Source organism: Podarcis erhardii (genome assembly GCF_964252035.2).
Source record: "Podarcis erhardii genome assembly, chromosome: 2".
NCBI lineage: Eukaryota > Metazoa > Chordata > Lepidosauria > Squamata > Lacertidae > Podarcis > Podarcis erhardii.
Genome location: NC_138498.1, coordinates 45,548,397 through 45,569,923, shown reverse-complemented (window position 1 = coordinate 45,569,923; position 21,527 = coordinate 45,548,397). Strand labels below are relative to the sequence as shown.

General features: G+C 41.9%; 1 protein-coding gene across 1 annotated transcript in view; it reads left to right on the top strand.

Moving 5' to 3' along the window:
* The first annotated feature begins 1,901 nt into the window (after positions 1–1,901).
* The window catches only part of LOC309332733 (phospholipid-transporting ATPase VB-like), a 55,005-nt gene continuing 35,379 nt past the window's right edge, over positions 1,902–21,527 (top strand). Inside the window, exons 1-4 of the mRNA XM_081845906.1 lie at positions 1,902–2,528; positions 15,271–15,475; positions 16,775–16,860; positions 17,374–17,480. Coding sequence (XP_081702032.1) covers positions 2,062–2,528; positions 15,271–15,475; positions 16,775–16,860; positions 17,374–17,480 — 865 coding nt within the window. The 5' untranslated portion in view covers positions 1,902–2,061. The remainder of the gene's footprint in view (positions 2,529–15,270; positions 15,476–16,774; positions 16,861–17,373; positions 17,481–21,527) is intronic.

Genomic DNA, 21,527 nt, shown 5'->3' with positions numbered 1-21,527 from the left:
TTTCCTAGGGTATCTGATGCCTGTAACATCATTACAGCATTCCAACAAGTGGCACTTTGCATTTTAATGAGACACTACCTGATTTACACTTTGTGAACCAAAATGCAAACAGAAATGCTGCTATCCTTCAAAATTAATACTTTTCTGAATTTTGTGATGAAGTTATCCAGACAAAGAATGGGTGGTAGTCAACTATGTTTTACTCAGAATAAACCCACTGAAATTAATGGACCTAAAGTAACCTTTCTCACTAATTTCAGTGGATCTAATTTAAGTAAAGCTGCACTGAATACCACCCATTGTGCATCTGTTAGAGGAAAATGTGCATAAAAGCACACATATTAGTGAAAGTAGCACACACACAAAATGCTTTTTATTAGGGGAAATGGCTTGCAAAACTGTATCTTAGGCAAAATTGCATATGGAAATCTGTTTGTTAGGAGAAAATTGCAATGAAATCTGGTGAATTTTCATCAGGATCTCTTTTAAAAACCACAAATTGCTATGGAAATGTGGAAAACTGAATTTAAGATTGGAAAAAATGAGAAACTTAACTGAGACCAGTTTCGTCCATCCCTACTCACAATGTGGGGTTAGAAGACTTTTAGGAGGGTATTTGGGTTTTACTGCATTCCCAAATATGTACAGTGGTGCCTCGCAAGACAAAATTAATCCATTCCGCGAGTCTCTTCGTCTAGCGGTTTTTTCGTCTTGCGAAGCAAGCCCATTGACGGCTTAGCGGATTCGGCTTTTAGCGGCTTAGCGGATCAGCTGATAAGCGGCTTAGCGGCTTAGAAAAAGGGGGGAGGAAAAAAACCCCGCAGGAACTCGCAAGACATTTTCGTCTTGCGAAGCAAGCCCATAGGGAACTTCGTTTTGCGAAGCGCCTCCAAAACGGAAAACCCTTTCGTCTAGCGGGTTTTCCGTCTTGCGAGGCGTTCGTCTTGCAGGGCACCACTGTAATTGAGACTTGGGCTCAGAATTAACTTAGACACAATATTTTGTTTTCTGATCCCAATTCAAATCAAGCCACGTAGTATTTGCTTGTCACTAGATCTGCATATGTTTTTACAACTGCCAATGGTCACTGAGGAAGTGGAAACCTCTTTGTGGGGACTCCTTAAGAAGTTTTGGGCTGTAACTGGAACAGTCCTGTAACTGGAAGTGTGCCTCACATCAATAGCTAAGGAAGGAGGCATCAAGTTGCATTGTTCTATGTCTTGGGGGGGGGGGTCTTTTACAAGTGCTACAGTGCTTTGTCCCCTGCCCTCCTAACACCACACCACAGAAAGTTATTCATAAAATAAAGATGCAGCCTGTTTTCAGCAGCTCTGTATTCAACTCCTCTTTCTCCTTTCCACTTCCTGGTCCAGGCCCAACTGGACTATATCATTTTTTGCTACAAGAAGGAAGCAGAATGCAAAAGAATAACATTTCCAGAGGCTGGGAATCCTCGTGGTGACAAAAAATGCAATATATTATGAAAAGTAAACACAAATATACAAATGTTCTTTTTTGTGCAAATAATGCAGGCTGTAGAATTCATCTTTGGTCTGTGTTTCGTTTAGTTTTGTTGCATAGAATTTCTTTGTGCAGAAATATGATTGATTTTGAGCCCTGTATGCATGTGTGTGTGCGCGCGCACATGGCATTTAATATATATTAAACCTGTGATATTAAGAATATGTCCCAAATATTCAAATAAGAGACAAATAGGCTGAAACATTGTCTGCTGTTCACATTGAGATTCAGGAAGTTTCTATACAAGTGTATATCTGAGGAACAAAGTCCTCATTCATCACTACAAAGAGCAAGCACTAGGACCCAGAATCACTCACTTGGATGACTGGAAAACCGGTTTATAGAAGGATAATACCTGTGTGCATTTGTGACGTAGGTGTTCCAGCAGGTGTTGACTAAAAGCAAGTGAAAGCAATCGCTTTAGTTAAACTCAGACCGGCACTTTGCCGTACAGCGAATCTACTTAAAGACTGAAGCTTAAATTTTCAGAAACCTGTGCAAGAAAGTGTGGCTTTTAAGGGGCAGGAAGATGTCAAGGAAATGTGCCCTATAAAATTCCTGAGGGACATCTTTCGGTTCAGAAGACCATGCTGCCAGAATGCTGCTTCTGATTCTGAGAATGAGGAGCCTGAAGAGAGAAGGACGAGGAGAAAAAAGAAAGAAGAAGCAAAAAGAGTCGTTGTTTCTAACTTGCCATTTGAAGACACGTGGAAAGAAAATCCAAACAGACATTATGTGGGCAACAGGATCAAGACCACAAGATACACCCTTCTGTCCTTCATCCCTAAAAACCTGTATGAACAATTTCATCGATTTGCTAATTTATATTTTGTGGGCATTGCAGTACTCAATTTTGTGCCAGTGGTCAATGCATTTGAACCTGGGGTATCTGTGATCCCAGTCTGTGTTATCATGGCCATCACAGCTATCAAAGATGCTTGGGAGGACTTTCGGAGATTCAAACTGGACAAAGAGATCAATAGCATGGGCTGTCTGGTATACAAAAGGTAAATAAGTCATTGGATTCAATTTGGGGAATGCTTCAGAAACATGCATTGAAATATTAGATTAAAAGGCGTATTTGTCTTTTTGTTTAAGTGACTATTTGCGAGTCCTTATTGTGGGTGGATTCTGTAACACAATAATAGTGTGTTGGTGATGTGTTTATTCTGCTTTATTAGTTTGACAATGCTTTCCCAATAATATAGCAAAAGTGGGACAAAAAAAAATGGCCAGAATTTTTGTGGTATGGAAAGTTATGGGATTTCAGCAGGAAGTTACAGGGTGTGTACATGGACTGGAAATGAAGCAGTATGACCCAATACTTTTGCTGGTACAAACAGTATTGAAATTGGGACCACTCCAATAGCATGATCAGCATAACTTACCATGAATGCACAATAGAAACTATATCTGGAGGGGACTGAAATGTCCCCCTGCATACTCAGACTTTTGCTAGAGAATTGTTGGCTAAAAATTGACCTGTGATTCAGAAACACAAACAACATTTCTAGTTTCAAAATAACTTGGAAGGAAAGTGTTCTTAAGTATTTCTAGTGTTAGTAAAAGCAGTGCATTCAGTGAAAGGGGGCAAATTCAGAGACTGCCTGACAACAACGTGTTTCCTGGTTTGTAAAATTCTAGTAATCTCATCTCTTATTTTAGGTAAAAGGGGAGAATTGTTCTTTTCATAAGGTGCTACAACCTTACATCTCAACCTTTTGAAAAATAATATTGTTAATTGTGTAGGACGTATTGGAAAAATCTGAGTTGTTGAAACTGTTGTCAACCACATCAGAGCAGCAATTTTTTGTAGTTCATTTCCTGATTTCTTGGTCTATTCATTACTTTTATTGTACTATTCCAAAGATAACATGAGTGGAAACAGCAGCCCAGAGCAGGCATTATAGCTAAGCCATGCTTAGGCCAGGAAAGCCTTATGCTCAAATGTATGCTTCTCTACCTCCCCTTATGTGCTCCAGTTTTCTCCCTTACTTCCTGGTGCTTTATAATCATAGCAAGGGCAGTATCCAACCAATGCATTCTGTCATTGCAATGATTTCTGCATTGCAACTTCCTTCCTTCTCCTTTCCTGCTCCAGGGATTTAGGGTACACACAATGGGAGGAGAGAGGGGAAAGTTCCATTGTACGAGTAGAAATCCTTGCAATGACGGAATGTGTTGCCTACCCTTAAATTGGATACAATCCTTTTTCAATTCATCCAAACAGGGCAAATGAGATTTAATGCCCAAAATAATTTGCCTCCATACAGAACTGGAAACCACACTGTTAATTGTGTTTCCTGTTCTGGCTTGAAAGTGAACAATGGTTTACAGTAACCTAATTTGCCAACTTCAGACCAAATAACAAAACATGCTTATTGCAAATCAAGAAGTAAATGAGAGAAGAAGTGTCTCTTTTGTGCCGGAGATCTACATTATCCATCACCACATTAGAACTCCATCAGAAATATGAAAACAGAACTGTCTTCCAATTTCTGAAAGAAATTCTGTTCTCTCGCATCTTCAAGTTACTAAAAGATTAAGGAAGATTGCATCTCAAATTTGTCCCACCTACAAGGGTAGTACAACTAGATTGGCTCAAAACAAGCATGAATGATCTCAAGCTATTTGCCTTGCAAGAATTTTCTACTGTATATCCAGTGTCTGATTGTGGCACAGTGTGGTCAGGATTAAGTGGGAAGATCTGTCTTTAGAATTGGTCAACGATAGGAGGCAATGCTCCCTGTCAAACATGAGGGCAAAAAGAAAAAGATAAAATTAAACACTTTCCATGTGCATTAGAAATTTCAGCATAGTTTCTATGGTAAGGTATGAAGAGGCTGTGTGATTTGATGTGCTGTGTGATTCTTAATGACTGAGGAGTGTCATTCACCTCTGGAAAACTACACTGAAGCATCTATTGCACATGTCTGGATTGATTGCCCTCCCATTACCTCTTTTAAAAAAATAATCTAGGCCTACCTGCCTTATAATAGGACTTCTATAGGGCTGTGCACTGGGTTCAGGCAAGGGCCAATGCCTGGGCAGAATCAAGGTGATTCTGGGGAGTCTGGGTGTTGCTCAGGTTGGGTTGAGACACCCAGAGAAATGCAATGTTCCATCTTGTCCCCCTTGCTACTTAACATCTGTCTGAAGCTGCTGGGAGCTGCCATCATGAGCTTTGGAGTAAAGAGACATCAGTATGCAGGTGACCCCCAGCTCTGTCTCTCTGTTCCATTGGAATTGGGAAATGTGGTTGAACTATTAGACTGGTGCTCAGAGGCAGTGAAAAGACAGAAGTGTTGTGCATCCCAAATTCTCATGATCAGGAGGTGGGGAGATGGCCTGTTCTGGATGGGGTAGCAGTTCCCTGGAAAGAAGAAGATGCAGCTTGAATTCAACACTGTTACAGGAGACTCAGATTGCTTCAGGGGCTAGAAGTTCTTTTCTCCTCCACCTCTGGTTGGTTCACCATCTACAGCCCCATTTGGACAGAAATGACTTAACCACTGGACTCCATACTCGAGTAACTTCCACGATGGGTTGTTGCAGTGTCCACTATGTGGTGCTACCCTTCTTCACTATACAGTTTTCAATGAATGGTGAAGACACACCTTTTTATTCCAGATGTTCACAACTAAGATGTATATTTTAGGACCCACTCGATTTTTGTGATTGTAAACTGCTGTTAAACCATTTTTTAATATGGTATTTTAAATTGTGGCAATCCACCTTGGGACCTCAGAGTGAAGCACAGCTAAATAACAAAAACACCATTTTGGAGGCAGAAACTGAGTCCCTTTAAAGTTAACCTAGCTACATGGGAGCCATTTTCCCATTACTGTGGTTAGGGTAGCATTTGAATAACTCATCCTGGGTGGACAAGGGCCAATAGTGTGCTTCTTCTACCCCAAATGAATTGATAGCTCCCCTCTCCTAGCACCACACACAAATCTTATGTTTGTGACTCTGTTTTTGGCCCCTAATGTGCATGTGGTTGGGCCATGGAGAGCAATTCCACTCAGCTAGGGTTGCCTTTAAGGGGCCTGATAGCCATACAAAGGAAATGGGGGCTTATTGTGTGGTATATCAGCCTCAGCAATTTCAGTACATATGTGACTAGTTAACATGCCTTCCTTCTATAACCCCTCTTCCTTTCATTCCCAATTTCTTTATTTGTATTCTGCTCAAGAATTTTCTACTGACTCCCCTAATTTTTCAGACATAGCATTTCCCTCTTCTCTTCTAAACTCTTGTTCCTTTCAAGCATTTCTTGCAAGGGGAAAATAATGGTCTGGATCTTTCCCTTTGCGGAAATCACACCGCTTATTTTATAGCATAAATTGGTTTGCATTTTATTTGTTCTTCCTTATATCTATATTCCTTTTGTTTGTATAACAAAGAAGGCTAAGAATCATATTCTGACCTTTGATCACCGAATGCCAAAGTGGCACTGGTGCTTGAAAAAGAAAGAAGGAACAGAGGAGGGCAACTTCCGTGTTTGATCCTGACGGCACTTAGTGACCTTGCAGCTTCGGTAGGTCACTTGCAGAAAAGCATCCTTTTCTGCAAGACAGCCTCTCCTTGAAGGCCCTAGAGTATCAGAAGCCCACTCCACAGCAACTTGGGCCACGGCTTTCAGTGTGGCTGCCCCCATTTTTGTGGGACAGCGTTCCTGTTGAGATGCAACAGGTGCTCACTGTTTTTAATTTCTGGAAATAATTAAAGGCATCTTTGGCTCAACAGGCTTTTTCTAGCTGGAGGACAGGGAGGGAGGGAGTAGGCCTCTGCCTTGGTTGTTTATATGTGTAGGGTGGGATTTAGCATCACACTATGACAAACACTTCGAATGTACAAGCATTTTAACTTGCCATGTGAAATGATACTGCCTCTCTTCCTCCCACACACTGTTCCAGGGATTCTCCCGCCCCACCCAAACCAATTTCAGGGTGTGCATGGGGGAAGGACAGGGAAGAAGGTCCCATTGCACAAGCAGCTGTCTTTCTACAGGGTTTCTGCTGATGAGGCTCTCTGGTGAATCATAGAATCATAGAGTTGGAAGGGCCCCTTGGATTATTTAGTCCCACCAATGCTTTTTAAATCTATCTTGATTTTTATGTTGCTTTAAAACCTATTTTAGTTGTTTTTATTGCATTGTTATAAATGCCTTGAGACTTCAGTGAAAGTTGATTCATAGATTAATATTAATAAGAGAACAGGAGTATATCAGAAAGGCCTCTTTTGTCTTTCATCAACTAACACAGCTCTACAAAATCCTCCCTCCCCCAGAAAAAATTATAATATTGAGACTTTGTCCTCAAGAAAGCTATTTGCCTTCCCAGCTGAACTGTATCCTGGGATTATCGTTTAAGCAATAGTCATTTTTATGTGGTGCAGTTTTCCTGGTTTTCTTGAAAAACAGCTACTTCAGGGCTATGCCCCTGTACCACTTTTCAAACTAACTTAATATAAATTGCAAATTGAATGGTATCAATATATACTGAGGCAGTTTTATGAATGCACACTGTGTATCTTATGGGGCATATTTGTAATGCTGTGCGTTGTACCAATTTGCAGCTGTAGCCTGAGGATAAGTTGCTGCAAGTTGTCTGGACTTGCTTTTAAAATCTCTCTGTGCTTTAGGTTTTCTCTCTCTCTCTCTCTCTCTTTCTCTCTCTCTTTCTGTGTGTGTGTGTGTGTGTGTGTGTATTTGTGATCATAGATAGAAATGAGTGCTTTCTGTGCAGCACACTGACTTGGGTGAAGAATTGAACTTTCATTGGGTTATGTTTTTTGTTTCCAGCAGTGAGGGGGGTTAGGCTGACATGCTGTGTTAACCTGAAGCCAATATGTGCAGTCAATGGAAGCAGTGTGTGACTGTGTGCATAAGAGAAACAGAAATGAATGTGTACTTGAAGCTCATTTGGTGGTCTAGAGCAAGTCACTGGCCCAAGTTCAGACATGGCATACTAATATACCATCCTCTTTTAAACCCAAAATAAGTGATGTTTTGCACACTTCTTTCCTTCTTGTATACACCATAATAGAATGCTTCTAGGCTGTGTTAAACTACTGTATAGGAAACTACACAAATGTGGTTAATTTCTGACTACAAACAAGGATATTAAGCAAGGTTCTGATCCATGTTTTTTATCCTGGGGTAGCATGAGTTAGATTCTGGCTCAGGATTCCCCAAGGACATACTCTACGGGGAGCTGGCTTCCAGCACCAGGCCAGTTTGCAAACCAACCCTGTGTTACAAAGATGTCTGCAAACATGACATGAAAGTTGGCAACATCATGTGGGAATCCCTCGCAGACAACCACAGTGCCTGGAGTCAGGCAGTCAAGTCATGTATCCATAGCAGTGTCCAGAGGAGGAATGACTGCTGGGAGGAGTGAAGAGAGAAGAAATACCATGGTGCATCTGCAGCAACACACCCAGATGCCTTCATCTGCCCCAGATGCAACAAAACATGTCTCGCCTGCATCGGTCTCTACAGCCACAGCAGGCACTGCAACCTTCCAACAGCTTGACCTCACCTACGAAGGTGCATTCCTCCATTGACTCCCAAGACAGATGCCAGCACCCATTCACAGAAAGTCAATTTACCCAGCTCCGTATTTACATGCCTTTTAATCCCTTGGGAGGGCATGAGGCTCCCTCACAGCACCACCAAATGGTGGCTTCTGTGTCACAGAATGAAACAGCTGTGAGTCTAACCAAAGCCTCCACTCCTAAACCATTCCCAACAGATGCCCATCCATTCTGGAAACATCTCATGAAGTTTCACCCTGTCAGACATTATGTTGGAGGCACAAGGCTATGCACCCCAGCCCATCTGTTCCTGACTTCGCTGCATTAAATGGCAAGGTCTGAAGGGGCCTTGAAAGCACATTCACTTGAAAATGCTGACAAGCCCTTGGTGAGATCTGGAAAGCTCTGTGATCAGGGTTCCTGAACGCAGGGAGGAACCCTGTAAGCAAGTTCGGTGGTGGAGGGGCAGAGACAGAAGACACAGGCCCTTGCATCTGGCATGCTCTTGGACAAATGAACGGCTCGTCTGTTTCATTGCAGAGCTGCTCCGACGGGATTTATTCTAATGTTTAACCTCAAGCATTGGCTTGTCAGCAGGAAGCATCTCCAGCATGGTGAGCTATTTTGGCTCACGCTCCAAGCTTGTAGCTAGTTTTTACAGCACTGCCACTCCAAGTGTGAGGCGAGTCGTCACAGGGCACTAGGAGTTGCTTTGGAGAAGAGTGTCTCGCTCTCCTGATCTCTTGATCATCTTCACTGGTCTGAGCGACTTGCACAGCACGGCTTCCATTGAGCAATGGCTAACCAGAGCTGAGTCCTAAAGGGAGCAGGTACTTCACATAATGATAATAACAGACATGCTGTGACATTCAAATCACTCCAGGCGATGAATTAATTTAGCTGTTTTCATTTATCAGCAAGAGAGCCCCGTACTTTTTCTTTCCCTGGCAGAAAAGCAGGTGGAAATAATGTGCTGTTCCCCAGACAGAGGCAGCAGGTGCCTCTTTCATCAAGAACTATGACACACCCTCTGCTTCTATTGCTATGCCTAAAGTGGGTCAGAGAAAATCTTCCCTCCCCACAACCAACTCCCGACAGACAATGTTTAAACATGCTTCTGTATAAGATATTCCCCTCCCTATTTTCATGATTAAAATACTTTTGAAAACCTCATTTTGAACATCTGACATTGCTCTCAGCACAGCAGGAAAGAACCGTATTGGCACAACAGCACAGTGTAGGAGTTGTGCATTGGTGCTGGCAGACGGGTGCAGCCAGTGTATGGAGTCCAGATCTCAAGGCAGCCTACTTGGCCCTGCAGTTTCCACCCATTGTGTTTCTTACCCACCTGGAATAAGGTGACAGTGAGTTCGGGAGACCACATTCACATGCCCACAAGGTCTACTGTAATGGGCTGGAGATTCCAAGGGATCCCACCTTTTTTTGAGAGAGAGAGGTGAAAACACGGCTCCGAGTTGTGAACTAATTGGGTTCTGGAGCAAACTTGGAGTTCCCTTTATTCTTAAACCCAGGTTTATTTATTTGTTATTTGTGGTGTGGTATAGTGGTTAAGCATGGTAGACTCGTAATCTGGTGAACTGGGTTCGCGTCTCTGCTCCTCCACATGCAGCTGCTGGGTGACCTTGGGCTGGTCACACTTCTTTGAAGTCTCTCAGCCCCACTCACCTCACAGAGTGTTTGTTGTGGGGGAGGAAGGGAAAGCAGAATGTTAGCCGCTTTGAGACTCCTTAAGGTAGTGGTAAAGCAGGATATCAAATCCAAACTCTTTTTCTTCTTCTTTATTTATTTATACATACCCCGTCCATCTGGCTGGGTTTCCCCCAGCCACTCTGGGTGGCTCCCAACAGAATATTAAAAACACAGCAAAACATCAAACATTAAAAACTTCCCTAAACAGGGCTGCCTTCAGATGTCTTCTAAAAGTCAGATAGTTGTTTATTTCCTTGACATCTGGTGGAAGGGCATTCCACAGGGCGGCCACCACTACCAAGAAGTCCCTCTGCCTGGATCCCTGTAACCTCACTTCTTGCAGTGAGGGAACCACCAGAAGGCCCTCGGAGCTGGACCTCCAGGATGAAGAACTAGTTCTTACATTATACTGCGACAAATCATATGGGCTCTGCCCACACCACAATTAGCAGATGGAGGTAGACCTTCTGCAACACTTAGCAATATTCCAGTGCCTTCCTGTAAGTACAATGGAACTCCTCAGCATTTAGCTGGTAGTTTTTAGATCTGTATAGAACCATCTGAAGCACCTGCATGGACCTATGCTGGCACTCAGAAATGATCTATGAAGTGTGTGAAAAGAGTGCTTTCCTCACTCTCCTGCTAAAAGACTCCCCAAAGGACCTGGGATCCAGTTCACTACCTTCCAGGCACTTCTGCAAGTTAATGCCATCACCTTCTGCCAGTACCTGCGGCCCTCCAGATGTTTTGGCCTACAACTCCCATGATCCCTAACTAACAGGACCAGTGGTCAGGGATGATGGGAATTGTAGTCCAAAACATCTGGAGGGCCAAAGATTGGGGATGCTTGATCTAGTGTAACAGTGTTTTTAGAGAGCAAATCCTAAACACAAATATGTATGTCTATTATGACTGAGAATGGTCTCTAGGATAAGATCTGAGAAATCCCTGCTGTGCAAAATTACTCACAGCCAGTGGAGACTAGAAGTGGAAGACAAGATCTGGCCAGCAGACCAGATGTGAAACTCCCCTGTGCTCTGCAGACCACTTTTGCAGTTGGGCACATCCACCCACTTGTCAGTTCCCTGGTATCACCATGATCTCAGGTGCTGGAGATTCCTCACTTGTATGAATTCAAGCTACATCTGTGAAGGAAGACACTGTACAGCTCAAGCTGTAGTTGTCAAAGAGCAGGGAGCACACTTAACAGTTCTTCCTTTTAGTCACAGATTGACATTTCAAGCCATTGTTCGGACTTTCCCACACCAGGTGAAGGTGTGTGGGTTGCTTCTTTGGTGGGGGGAAAGAGCAGGATAGAAATGTAATCATAAATACAGTGGTACCTCGGGTTAAGTACTTAACCTGAAATTGTTCTTAACCTGAAGCACCACTTTAGCTAATGGGGCCTCCTGCTGCCGCTGCACCGCCAGAGCACGATTTCTGTTCTCATTCTGAAGCAAAGTTCTTTAGGTGGAGTACTAAGCTCTACAAACATTTGGAAGATTTCATTATAAATTTTCGGAATATCACTGTAGAAATTAGTGATCTTTAAGTTGGATAATACTTGTTTTCTCAGGTTGGCTGTAAGTTTTTGCCCCACTGCTACACTCATTTCCTGGGACCATTTTAATTGGGTCATTTGTTTGTATTGAGAAGGTTCTATGGTATTGTACTTAGTTATTTTGGTTTCGTCCTTTAAGTTAATAGACAACGATAATGGCTGATGGTCGCTTTCAGTGCGCGTTCCAATTTTGAAGTCCATGATCGAATTTATAATATTATAAGGGACAAGAATATAGTCGATGACACTACATCCTCGGGGGGAGAAGTATATAAACTATGAGAAGACAAAAATTTTGGTCTTCTCGAATGGTTGGAAATTAGAGAAATGGAAAATAAGAGGGCAAGAAATCCAACAAGTGAAAATCTATAGGTATCTGGGAATCTTATTCCAGAGCAATTTAGGGTGGGCAACCCATCGCACAAATGCCATAAAACAGGCAAAGTGCATCTCATCAGCAGTTGCCCGTTTTCATTATCAGAAAGGTGATCAATTTATTCCTGCGGCAAATCAGATATTTCAAACAAAAGTGCAATCCCAGATATTTTATGGAATCCCGCTATGGGTCCAAGCATATAACAATGATTTAAAAAAGATTCACTCTAGCTTTCTGAGACGTATTCTTGGACTCCCAGCTACGATCAAATATGAAACAATGTGTGCAGAAATAGGCATACACACAATGGAATATTGGGCATGGTCCACCTCAATAAAGTATTGGTTACGCTGCCACTTTCGCTGCCCTCCATCAAGTCTGCTCGCTGATTTGCTCAAAGACTCCTATAAATCAAGATGGTATCAGCACCTCGAAAAAAAGATTGAATCTTTAGGCATCGAGCTGGAGCCCCTGTACAATTCTAATGAGCAATATATTTCCCATAATATCCTAACTAGACTAAAGGATGTCGAGAGACAAAATATTATGGCAGCTGTAAACAAAATTTGCTCCCCCATATTCTATGAATTAAATATCTTAGATAGCAGAGCCAATTACGTCACTAAACTAATAATCCCAGCCCAACGTAGGGCTTTTATGCTGGCCCGTTTGAATGTTTTTCCCTCAGCATTTGTCAGGGGAAGATATCAAAACATTCCTAGAAACAAGAGACTCTGCAGATGCTCTATGAATGTCCCGGACACTGTAGAGCATATTCTCCTTCATTGCCCATTGTACAGTACGCTCCGTCAACGCGTGCTGTCCCCTCTTTTGGGTGGTCTGGAACCGCAGCAAGGTGAATGTGTGGGATTCTACCTATCCGACGTTGACCAAAGGGTAACGGCGGGGGTAGCCGAGTTTTTGGTAGCAGTCCTCCAAGGAGCAGGTTAACAAGGAAAACCACTGACTCTATATGTATATATATATATGCATTTAGCAAACTGCTGCCTTTTTATATATATTTTAAGGCTTTTATATGTTATTTTCTCTTTTAAGGTTTTATTTCCATAATGCCTAATAAAGGTTTGATAAAGTAAAGTAAGCAAAGTTCTTAACCCGAGGTACTATATCTGGGTTAGCGGAGTCTGTAACCTGAAGCGTATGTAACCTGAAGCATATGTAACCTGAGGTACCACTGTAAAATGACAGTAAATAGATTGGGTCTGGCAAGTCTAATTAGGAGATTCCCCACCCCTGGTGTAGAGAGAACATTGAGTTAGATGGACTAATCATCTGACTCGATACAAGGCAGCTCTATATTCCTGTGTTCCTCTGCCTCTATGGGAGGAATTTAACACTACATAAGCAAACTCTCATTCAACAGGATGTCGCCTTCCTCTTCTCGTTGCTGCAGCCCCCATGCACCTCAAAAATCTGCCCTTGAACCAGATTTTGAGGGAACATGGGGAGGCTGCAGGGGGAAAGAAGGGAAGGTAGAGTCCCGTTCAGTCAGTTCCTTTGCACCCAGGCAACTTGCTTGGAATGCAACACTTTGTTGTCATTACTGTATCCAAGACTTTCAAGTATGCCAAGCAAAGTGGAAACATTTTTCTTCCCAAAGTGCAATACTTCACATTTGTCTTCATTGTATCGATTGCAGGCTAACTCTCCTATTTATCAAGATCATTTGAGTCTCTAATCCTATCTTTTAAAGCATTTACGATCCTTCATCACAGTTCTGTTTTCCAAACAAATACGCATTTTGTTCTCTGTCCATGTTCTTGATGGAAATATTGATTCAGTGCAATCTATTCCCTTTTCAGCGGACGTCAGAGTCATAACCACTATGTCTGTGATCACCAACTTTAATTTATTTCCTGTTAGAAATTCCCAGCTTAGGGACATAGATTGTGAACAAGTTCTGAACACAAAATGGAAGATTAAAGAAAGAGACCAGGCCGTGGAGAAAGATACCTGCCACAGTACCTCTAAAATACCTCAGAATTGTTTGAAATGCGGCTTTTAGGCAGTACTAAGTACCTGTTCCAATCACCCCATAGCTGTTTGGGTAACCAAGTGGGAGAGGCTCTGCAGAAGCCTTTTTCACATGAATCAATTCCTAGCAGGTAGCAGATAACCTATCCATTCTTAAGGAAAGCAGCCCTGAGTGCTCACTGGAACGACAGAGCCTGAAGCTGAGGCTCCAACACTTTGGCCACCTCATGAGAAGAGAAGACTCCCTGGAAAAGACCCTGAAGTTGGGAAAGACTGAAGGCACAAGGAGAAGGGGACGACAGAGGACGGGATGCTGGACAGTGTTCTCAAAGCTACCAGCATGAGTTTGACCAAACTGTGGAGGCAGTGGAAGACAGGAGTGCCTGGTGTGCTCTGGTCCATGGGGTCACGAAGAGTCAGACACGACTAAACGATTAAACAACAACAATTGCGAATCTATGAAGACTTCTACAGTGCATCATTGTTGGGGGTGCCTTTGAAGGCTACTCAGAAGCTTCACTTGCTTGAAAACACAACAGCCAAATAATTGACTAGGATTAAACATATGGAATCTACCGGTATCTTGTTGATATTAAACATCTTCCCTGGTTTCTTATATGCTTCCAAGTACAATTGAAAGTGCTGACATTGACCTGTAAAGTTACATAAAGCTGAATATCAGAATATCCCAAAGGCTGGTGTTCCCATACAAATCTGCCCATTCATTAAAATAATCATTGATGGCCCTTCAGGGATTAGTCAAGTAGTGACAGGAAAGAAGGATTTTTCTGTTGTACTTACGGAACAATTATGGAACACCCTCTTCAAAGGTGCTCATCTATCACCTGCTATCATGAATTTTGGCCAAATAATTCAAGAGTTTTAAAAACAAATATACATTATTGTACTTATTATATGCCTGTGATCAATAAGTAAAACATTTGGCTTCAACTAGGGATGGGTGAATATGCAAATTTCAGGTTCCCTCTGTCATTTTCCTAATGTTAAATTCAGTTCTCCTCATTTCTGCAGCAATTTTTTAAAAAAATATTCATGAAAATTCATCATCCTTCACCATAAAGTTCCAGGACAAAAAGGACATAAAGTTACAGCAATTTAAAAACACAATATTAAAAGGTGTTCATAAAATCACAGTCACAAGGAAGTACACACATTTTTTGGTATGTAATTTTAACTAACATGCACATTTTTGCACTCAATTTCCCCTAACAAAGTGAATTGTTGTATGTTAGTTTCACTAGTATATGTATAGATATGCACACTTTCCCCTAGTAGGTGTGTTTTGGTACACACTGGAGGCCTGCATCATAAAATTCAGAGATATGCAAATTTCAAGGGATATTTATACTTCAGTTCACATATTGCTCTGAGAAATGTCAGTTACAAAAGTTCTCATAAAAATGCAAATAAAAATAAAAATGAATTTGTTCCTCATTCTGTTTGAACCACTTCACCAGCCACTGCTGTACCACAAAGAAAAGAGACGCTCTGTGACTTGATGGACCTGTCACAGGCCATTCAGCTGTGGTGTCTTTTCTCATAACAGGAAGAAAAAAGCCTACATTGAGACATGCTGGGAAGAGGTACGAGTGGGAGACTTTGTGCAGCTGCAATGTAATGAGACTGTCCCTGCGGACATCCTGCTGCTCCACACCTCTGATCAGAAGGGGATCTGTCACTTAGAGACATCAAATCTTGATGGCGAGACGAACCTTAAGCAAAGACAAGTTGTGAAAGGATTCTTTAATCAGGTATGCCTGGAAGCGACTTTTGCAACTTGTCTTCCCTCTGTTCTTTTAGTGGCACCTCGGTATGCAAATAAATTTAAGACAGAAGCACAGAACTGTCCAGCTGGAGGGAATCTTTAGCAGGATAACTTCTGACAAACCCATCTGGCAAAATGTGCTTTGATTAGCTTACACAAGACCATTTCCACAACTGCCACCATGTTAGCTTCAGGTGCTAGATCAAATGTGACTCGGAGCTTTTGTGTGGCAAAGTGGTCTGAAGAGATGTCATGTGAACCAGCCTCAAGCCGTTGGTACTGAATTACTGTGTTTGGAAGGCAGGGCAGAGAGATTGTTACTGTTTATAAAATAATGGCTGCTACACTTAGAATTCTAACACTATAGTAATCCCACATATAATATACACAGGTAGGTGCCTCTCCAAAGCTATATAACTACAGCAGTGAGAGTGCCTTAATCCAGGCTGGCACAGCCAGTGGAATGCCAGCCATTTTGTGTGGCACTTAATAAATCCCTCATTGATTCAGGCAGGAACCATGGCAGAGCAGTGAAACAAAGGTGGGCCAAGCAGATATAAAATCAGCAGGTTTACATCGTAATGCAAAAAGAAATGGTCTTCTATTTTGGGAGATCGGAATCACATAGTAACTCAAAGAGATAAAGGAAAGAGGCTTTCAAAATCTGAGAGGGAGACATTTGATTGTTCTGAAAATGAAATTTGGACATGCTGGGGAATAGAAACTCAAGCTGGTAAAGTTAAGGTGTCCAAACCTTAGAAATCTGGCCCAATTCAATGTGCTAGTACTAGCATATAAAGTGCTAAATAATTTGGACCTGAGTACTTTTCCCAATACCAGCCATCTCAGACCTTATGTTTGGCAGGTGAGGCCTTGTTGGTGGTGTTCATGCATTCAGAATCACATTATTTTCTTTGCTACTCATTCTTTAAGGAAGGTAGTTGTGTGTGCAGCCACAAATACATTTGATGCTACATTTTACAACACTGTATAATTGATGTCTAAGCAATGTTTTTATATAGAAATACGCACACATAAATACATAGGCCTGAAAACATACATACATTATAACTGGGTTCAAAATTAGAACACATTTCAACCTGACAGGTTAATAACAAATATTGGGCTCACTGTAAATTACAGTGTTGAGTGGCAGTTGTTTCTGATGTAAATTTAAATGCTTGATGTTCCTTTTTCACTACACAGCTTGATATTCTTTCAGAAATAGTGCACTGATTTGCTCCTGATATAACAGGAACTCACTGTGGGTTTGGTTTTGTTGCAGAATGCTGAATTTGAACCAGAACTTTTCCAAAGCACAATTGTTTGCGAAAAACCCAACAACCATCTCAATCGATTTAAAGGCTATGTGTAAGTTACTGCAGTGTTTATCCCTACATTCATAGATGTCTCAGACAAACTTCATTTGTACCTACCTACCTATAACCTGCACAGCTGGCACAACAGAAAGCAGAAGGAACCTCCCAAAATCTTCATACACTGAGCATAAAGAGGTGCTCTGCAGAACCACTCTTTGGTGACTCTAATGTGGACCTTGGGCAGAGTATCTGTAATGTAGATACTCTGCCCTTGGGCTCTGGTTTGAAGCCACAGCATGGCTAACTTGAGGTCAGATGTTTGGGGATTCTGTTAACCTTGACCAGCATACCAATGGTCCAGGGATGATGGGAGCTGATGGGCCACAGGTTAGTCACCCCTGGTTTAGAAATGTGATATATATATGTGTGTGAGACTGAAGTCCAGTACATTGTTACCTAGAAATAAGTCTTGTTGAACTCACCAGGGCTTATTTTTCAGTAGATACGTGTGGGATTGCACTGTAAGAGCCAAGATATAAATGGAAAATCCTTTTCTTCCTTGTAGGGAGCAGCCTGACCTCACACGAATTGGTTTTAACAATGAAAGTCTCCTTCTTCGTGGATGCACAGTGAGGAACACAGAGGTTACAATAGGAATTGTTGTCTATGCAGGTAATGTTTTTCCCAACGTAGTTGCTGAGAGAGTGCTTTTAAGTCTATTCAGCCCAGAAATATGATTTGTTCCTTTGGCCCAACAATCATCCATGCAACCTGAAATTTATTTTGCACTCGCAGAGTCTCATCTAATCAAGGTAGCAATGCTAGATAAACCAGCTTAGGAGTAAGTCTGACTGCATTTCATGGAACTTACTTCTGAGTAGACATGTAGGAATGCGCTATAAGTATGCACCACCACCACCACAACAACAACTGCATATATAAACTGTTATTAACTTAATATTTGAAGGATTTACCTTTTTTAATCAGTGGGATTAATGATTTGATTTGAAATGCTGTGCAATAGAGTTGTCGATTTGGCATTCCCAGTCCTCCCTTAGACCTATGTCTATATAGCATATTAGTGTTTACACTCATTTGTTTGCCGTTGGGGGTTACCACTGTAAATGGTAGGGAGGTCAAGAGTGGCTTTGGCTAAACTTGTTGCTTTATGAAACAAGTTTATGGGAATAAAATGTGCATCAGTGATACTGTTTGGCTGCCATACCCGTGAGTATGTTTAGATACAGATTTGTACTATTTGTGAATGGGTACCCTAAGAAGAGAACTGAATGCACTGTGAAGAAGACGCTTTTATAATAGAGATGAAGAACCTGGTTCCCTCCAGATGTTGATGGACAACAACTGGTCATTGACTGTACTGGCTGCAGCTGTTGAGTGAGAGTTGGAGTTAAACAACATCTGGAAGGCTACAGGTTGCCTTTCCCTTTTTTAGGGTTTCCAGGGCTCCAAGACTTTTCCATCTACTGCTCTGTCCTGTGCCCTCTTGTCTGGAAGTATTGCTGAAAACAATGCAACTTGCTCTGAGTAAACATTTTCATGACTGGGAATGTCAGCATGTTACCCAACTACATGCCCTTGGACATCCATGAAAAAAGAAAGTTGCAGCTGTGGTTGTGATCCTGATCAAGACTGTCATTCCAAAAAGAGAGCATTTTGAACTAACTTCCTTCCCCTGCTATGCCTGTTTCAATGACAGCTCCTGACTTTAGGACTGTGCCTTTAGGAATACTGGGGAGGACCTAAAGGCACATTTTAGGAATATTCATTCCTAATAAATCCCTCTGCAAAACTGTCTATTTGCATTGGAGACCTTTGATGCTGGGACTGTCACTTGATATCTTGTTCACACACAGCTCCACAGCGGCCATGCTCAGAGCAAGGGAAAGCAGGGAACTTGGAAATCACCATGAGGGGTACAGAATAAAGTCTAGTTTCCCTTTCATGTTTTGTGGTTAGAACTTCAAATACCCGTCCACTGAAATTGGAGCAATTTGATTCTGATTTAGTACACATTTTCTTTTTGGGCCTGCTGTTTTGTTGGTACTTCAGATTCACTTCAAGAAGAGCTAAGTAACATTAAAATTACTCACTGCTGGATCTGACATATTGGGCTTTCTTTATGTTCACACAGAAAGTGCACTAGCAGCTTCTCATTAAGTCAATTTGGTTGCTGTGAAATAGTCAAACATACTTAAAAATCAGTCGGCCATCTAATTAGATTCTAACACTTTTAAGTACTTTGTCTCTTCTAACCTCAAGTAGCTGTTCATTGTGAATACAGTGTATGTTTCTACAGTGTTCAGACACTGACACAAAATCCCTTTCTTTGCTGACTACAGTCCTACTTTGTGTTACAGACGCTTCAGGTTTCGTTTTTTCAGGTTATGGGCCGCCAAAACCCGGAAGTACCAGAATGGGTTACTTCCAGGTTTCAGTGGTCGCGCATGCTCAAAAGCTCTAAATCGCACTTTGCACATGTGCAGAAGTACCGAATCACGACCCGCACGCGCTGCTGTGGGTTGCGGACGCTGTGGGTTGTGAACGTGCATCCCGCACGGATCACGTTTGCAACCCGAGTGTCCACTGTATAAGGAAGTCACTCAAAAGGAAATATCCTACACTAATAATGGTAATAGTTATAGCAGGTTATAGTAATGGTAATGGTTGCACAAGCTTACCACTCCCCCAAACAGTAATATTCAAGTAATACTTCCAGGAGGTGGATTGGTTGTCAAATGTATTTCACTGAGTAACATGTTCAAGTGAGCTCTATATGAACACCCACATAATATTGTAGTATTAGGAAACTGTGCTGACTTTAAAGTAAGGTATCTCTAGACTTTAGTGTAGAACTGGGTGGAACATAACAGTTGTCTTGCTGGATCAGATGCCACAGCAACCAGATGGGCCTCAGGAGCTCACAAGCAGAGCATGATGGAGACCAGCATCATCTGTGGCATGTTCCCTGCACCTGTTAAACAGAGATTTACTGCTTCAAAGCACAGAGTTTCCTTTTAACTGTTATGGCTATCAGCAATTGATAGACTGATCCTATATGTGTCTAATCCCTTAGAGCTAGGTAAGGTGGTGAGCATCATAACATATTCTGGCAATGAATCGCATAAGTTAATGATATAATGTGTGAGGAGGGACTTGGTTTTAATGCACAGAACCTCTGGGAACGGCAGTGGGGAGAAAGAGAATTCATTTCTGTTCATTATAAAGGGTTGCTGGGATAAAGCTCTGCTTTCCCCTGGTGGATTCTTCCTCAGCAAGGCATCTACCCTAGAAACAATATTAGCCTTAGGTTGTGTACAAACATATACATGCCCATCCCAATTTTTTTTTCCTTCAGCTGTTCTACAGCAGCTTCTCCACACAGGTGGACATCTTACCCTTTTTTATTCTTAGAGAGCTGAATGTACATTTATTCAATCAACAGCCCAGCCCTATGCATGTTTACTTGAAGATTAGTCCTGCTGTTTTCTATGGGACTGCTTCCCTGGTAAGTGGGTTGAGGACTACTGCCTAAATAATACACTCTCCCATTTTACATGCATACATACAAGCTGAATCAATTTTTAAAACATTGAAAAGGGGCTTCAGGGAGGAGTGTGAGTTTCCTGACACTGGTTTCCTCTGGCTTCTCTTGTAAATGGCAGAACTGGTCAACAGTGTGTGCTTCAATGGTAGGAATGCCACTCAAACTATGTACAACCCAAATACACTTAGTGATGTTTTATACCAATTTACCTAGGGCAGGCACTAGACTAAGATTCTTGTAAATTCACCAAACCCCTTTAATCCTTTTTAAAAGATTCGTATTTTGTTGGTTACTTTCAAAGTACTAATTTGTTCTAATAAGGAGGACAGTTTTAGTGGTAAGTGAATATATTGTTCCACGCCTCCCCAGCTGAGTAGCTGCACAAGATTCCAGTGGTTGCAGGCATGCTGCTCAGGGTTAATGTTTCCTTTGGGAATGAGGCACAATAGAGGCTACAGTGTCATTTTGTTATATGGTTCATTTACACATATATGCAACCTGAGCCTGTGTGCCAGCTTATGCCATAGCAGCAACAATGAGCCCAGCGCCATCCTTTCTCTGGTGCCTATTTTGCACTGCAGGGCACAACCCAGCTAACGCTTCCTATCTCTGCTTCCTGATTACACCATTCCCAACTCTAACCCCATAGCCTCTCAGTTTCCCTTTTCTATCTGGGAGGAGAGGGAAGTCTCACATTTGCATTCTCACACCTATTTCCTTTGATCCTGTGTTGTGCCAACACCTAATCCTTTGATGCCTGAACTTCCTAAGTGTATATGCCCACCAGGCAGTCCCCTCACAAAGAGGTGACTTTATTACCTGTCTGACAATTTATTATTGTCTGACTTTATTAACCATTGTTCCTTTGGCTAAGATTACAATGTCCAATACACAACACAGGAAGTGTGCCTAGGTTCATTAACTCTTCACATATGCTCATTCCAGGGGATTAACAGTGTAAATACACATGAGCCTGGTTATTTCCAGTCCTAACATACCAGTTTTAATTAAATCATTAAACCCAAGCATTTAGCACCCACAGATCTATAGCAATATTGTTACAGCACCTAGACAAGGTTTCCTTTTATTAGGTGGATTGCTGCTTTATTGCCCAGAATAGCAAGCTAATGGGAGCCAATGGCAGTTAGCATCCC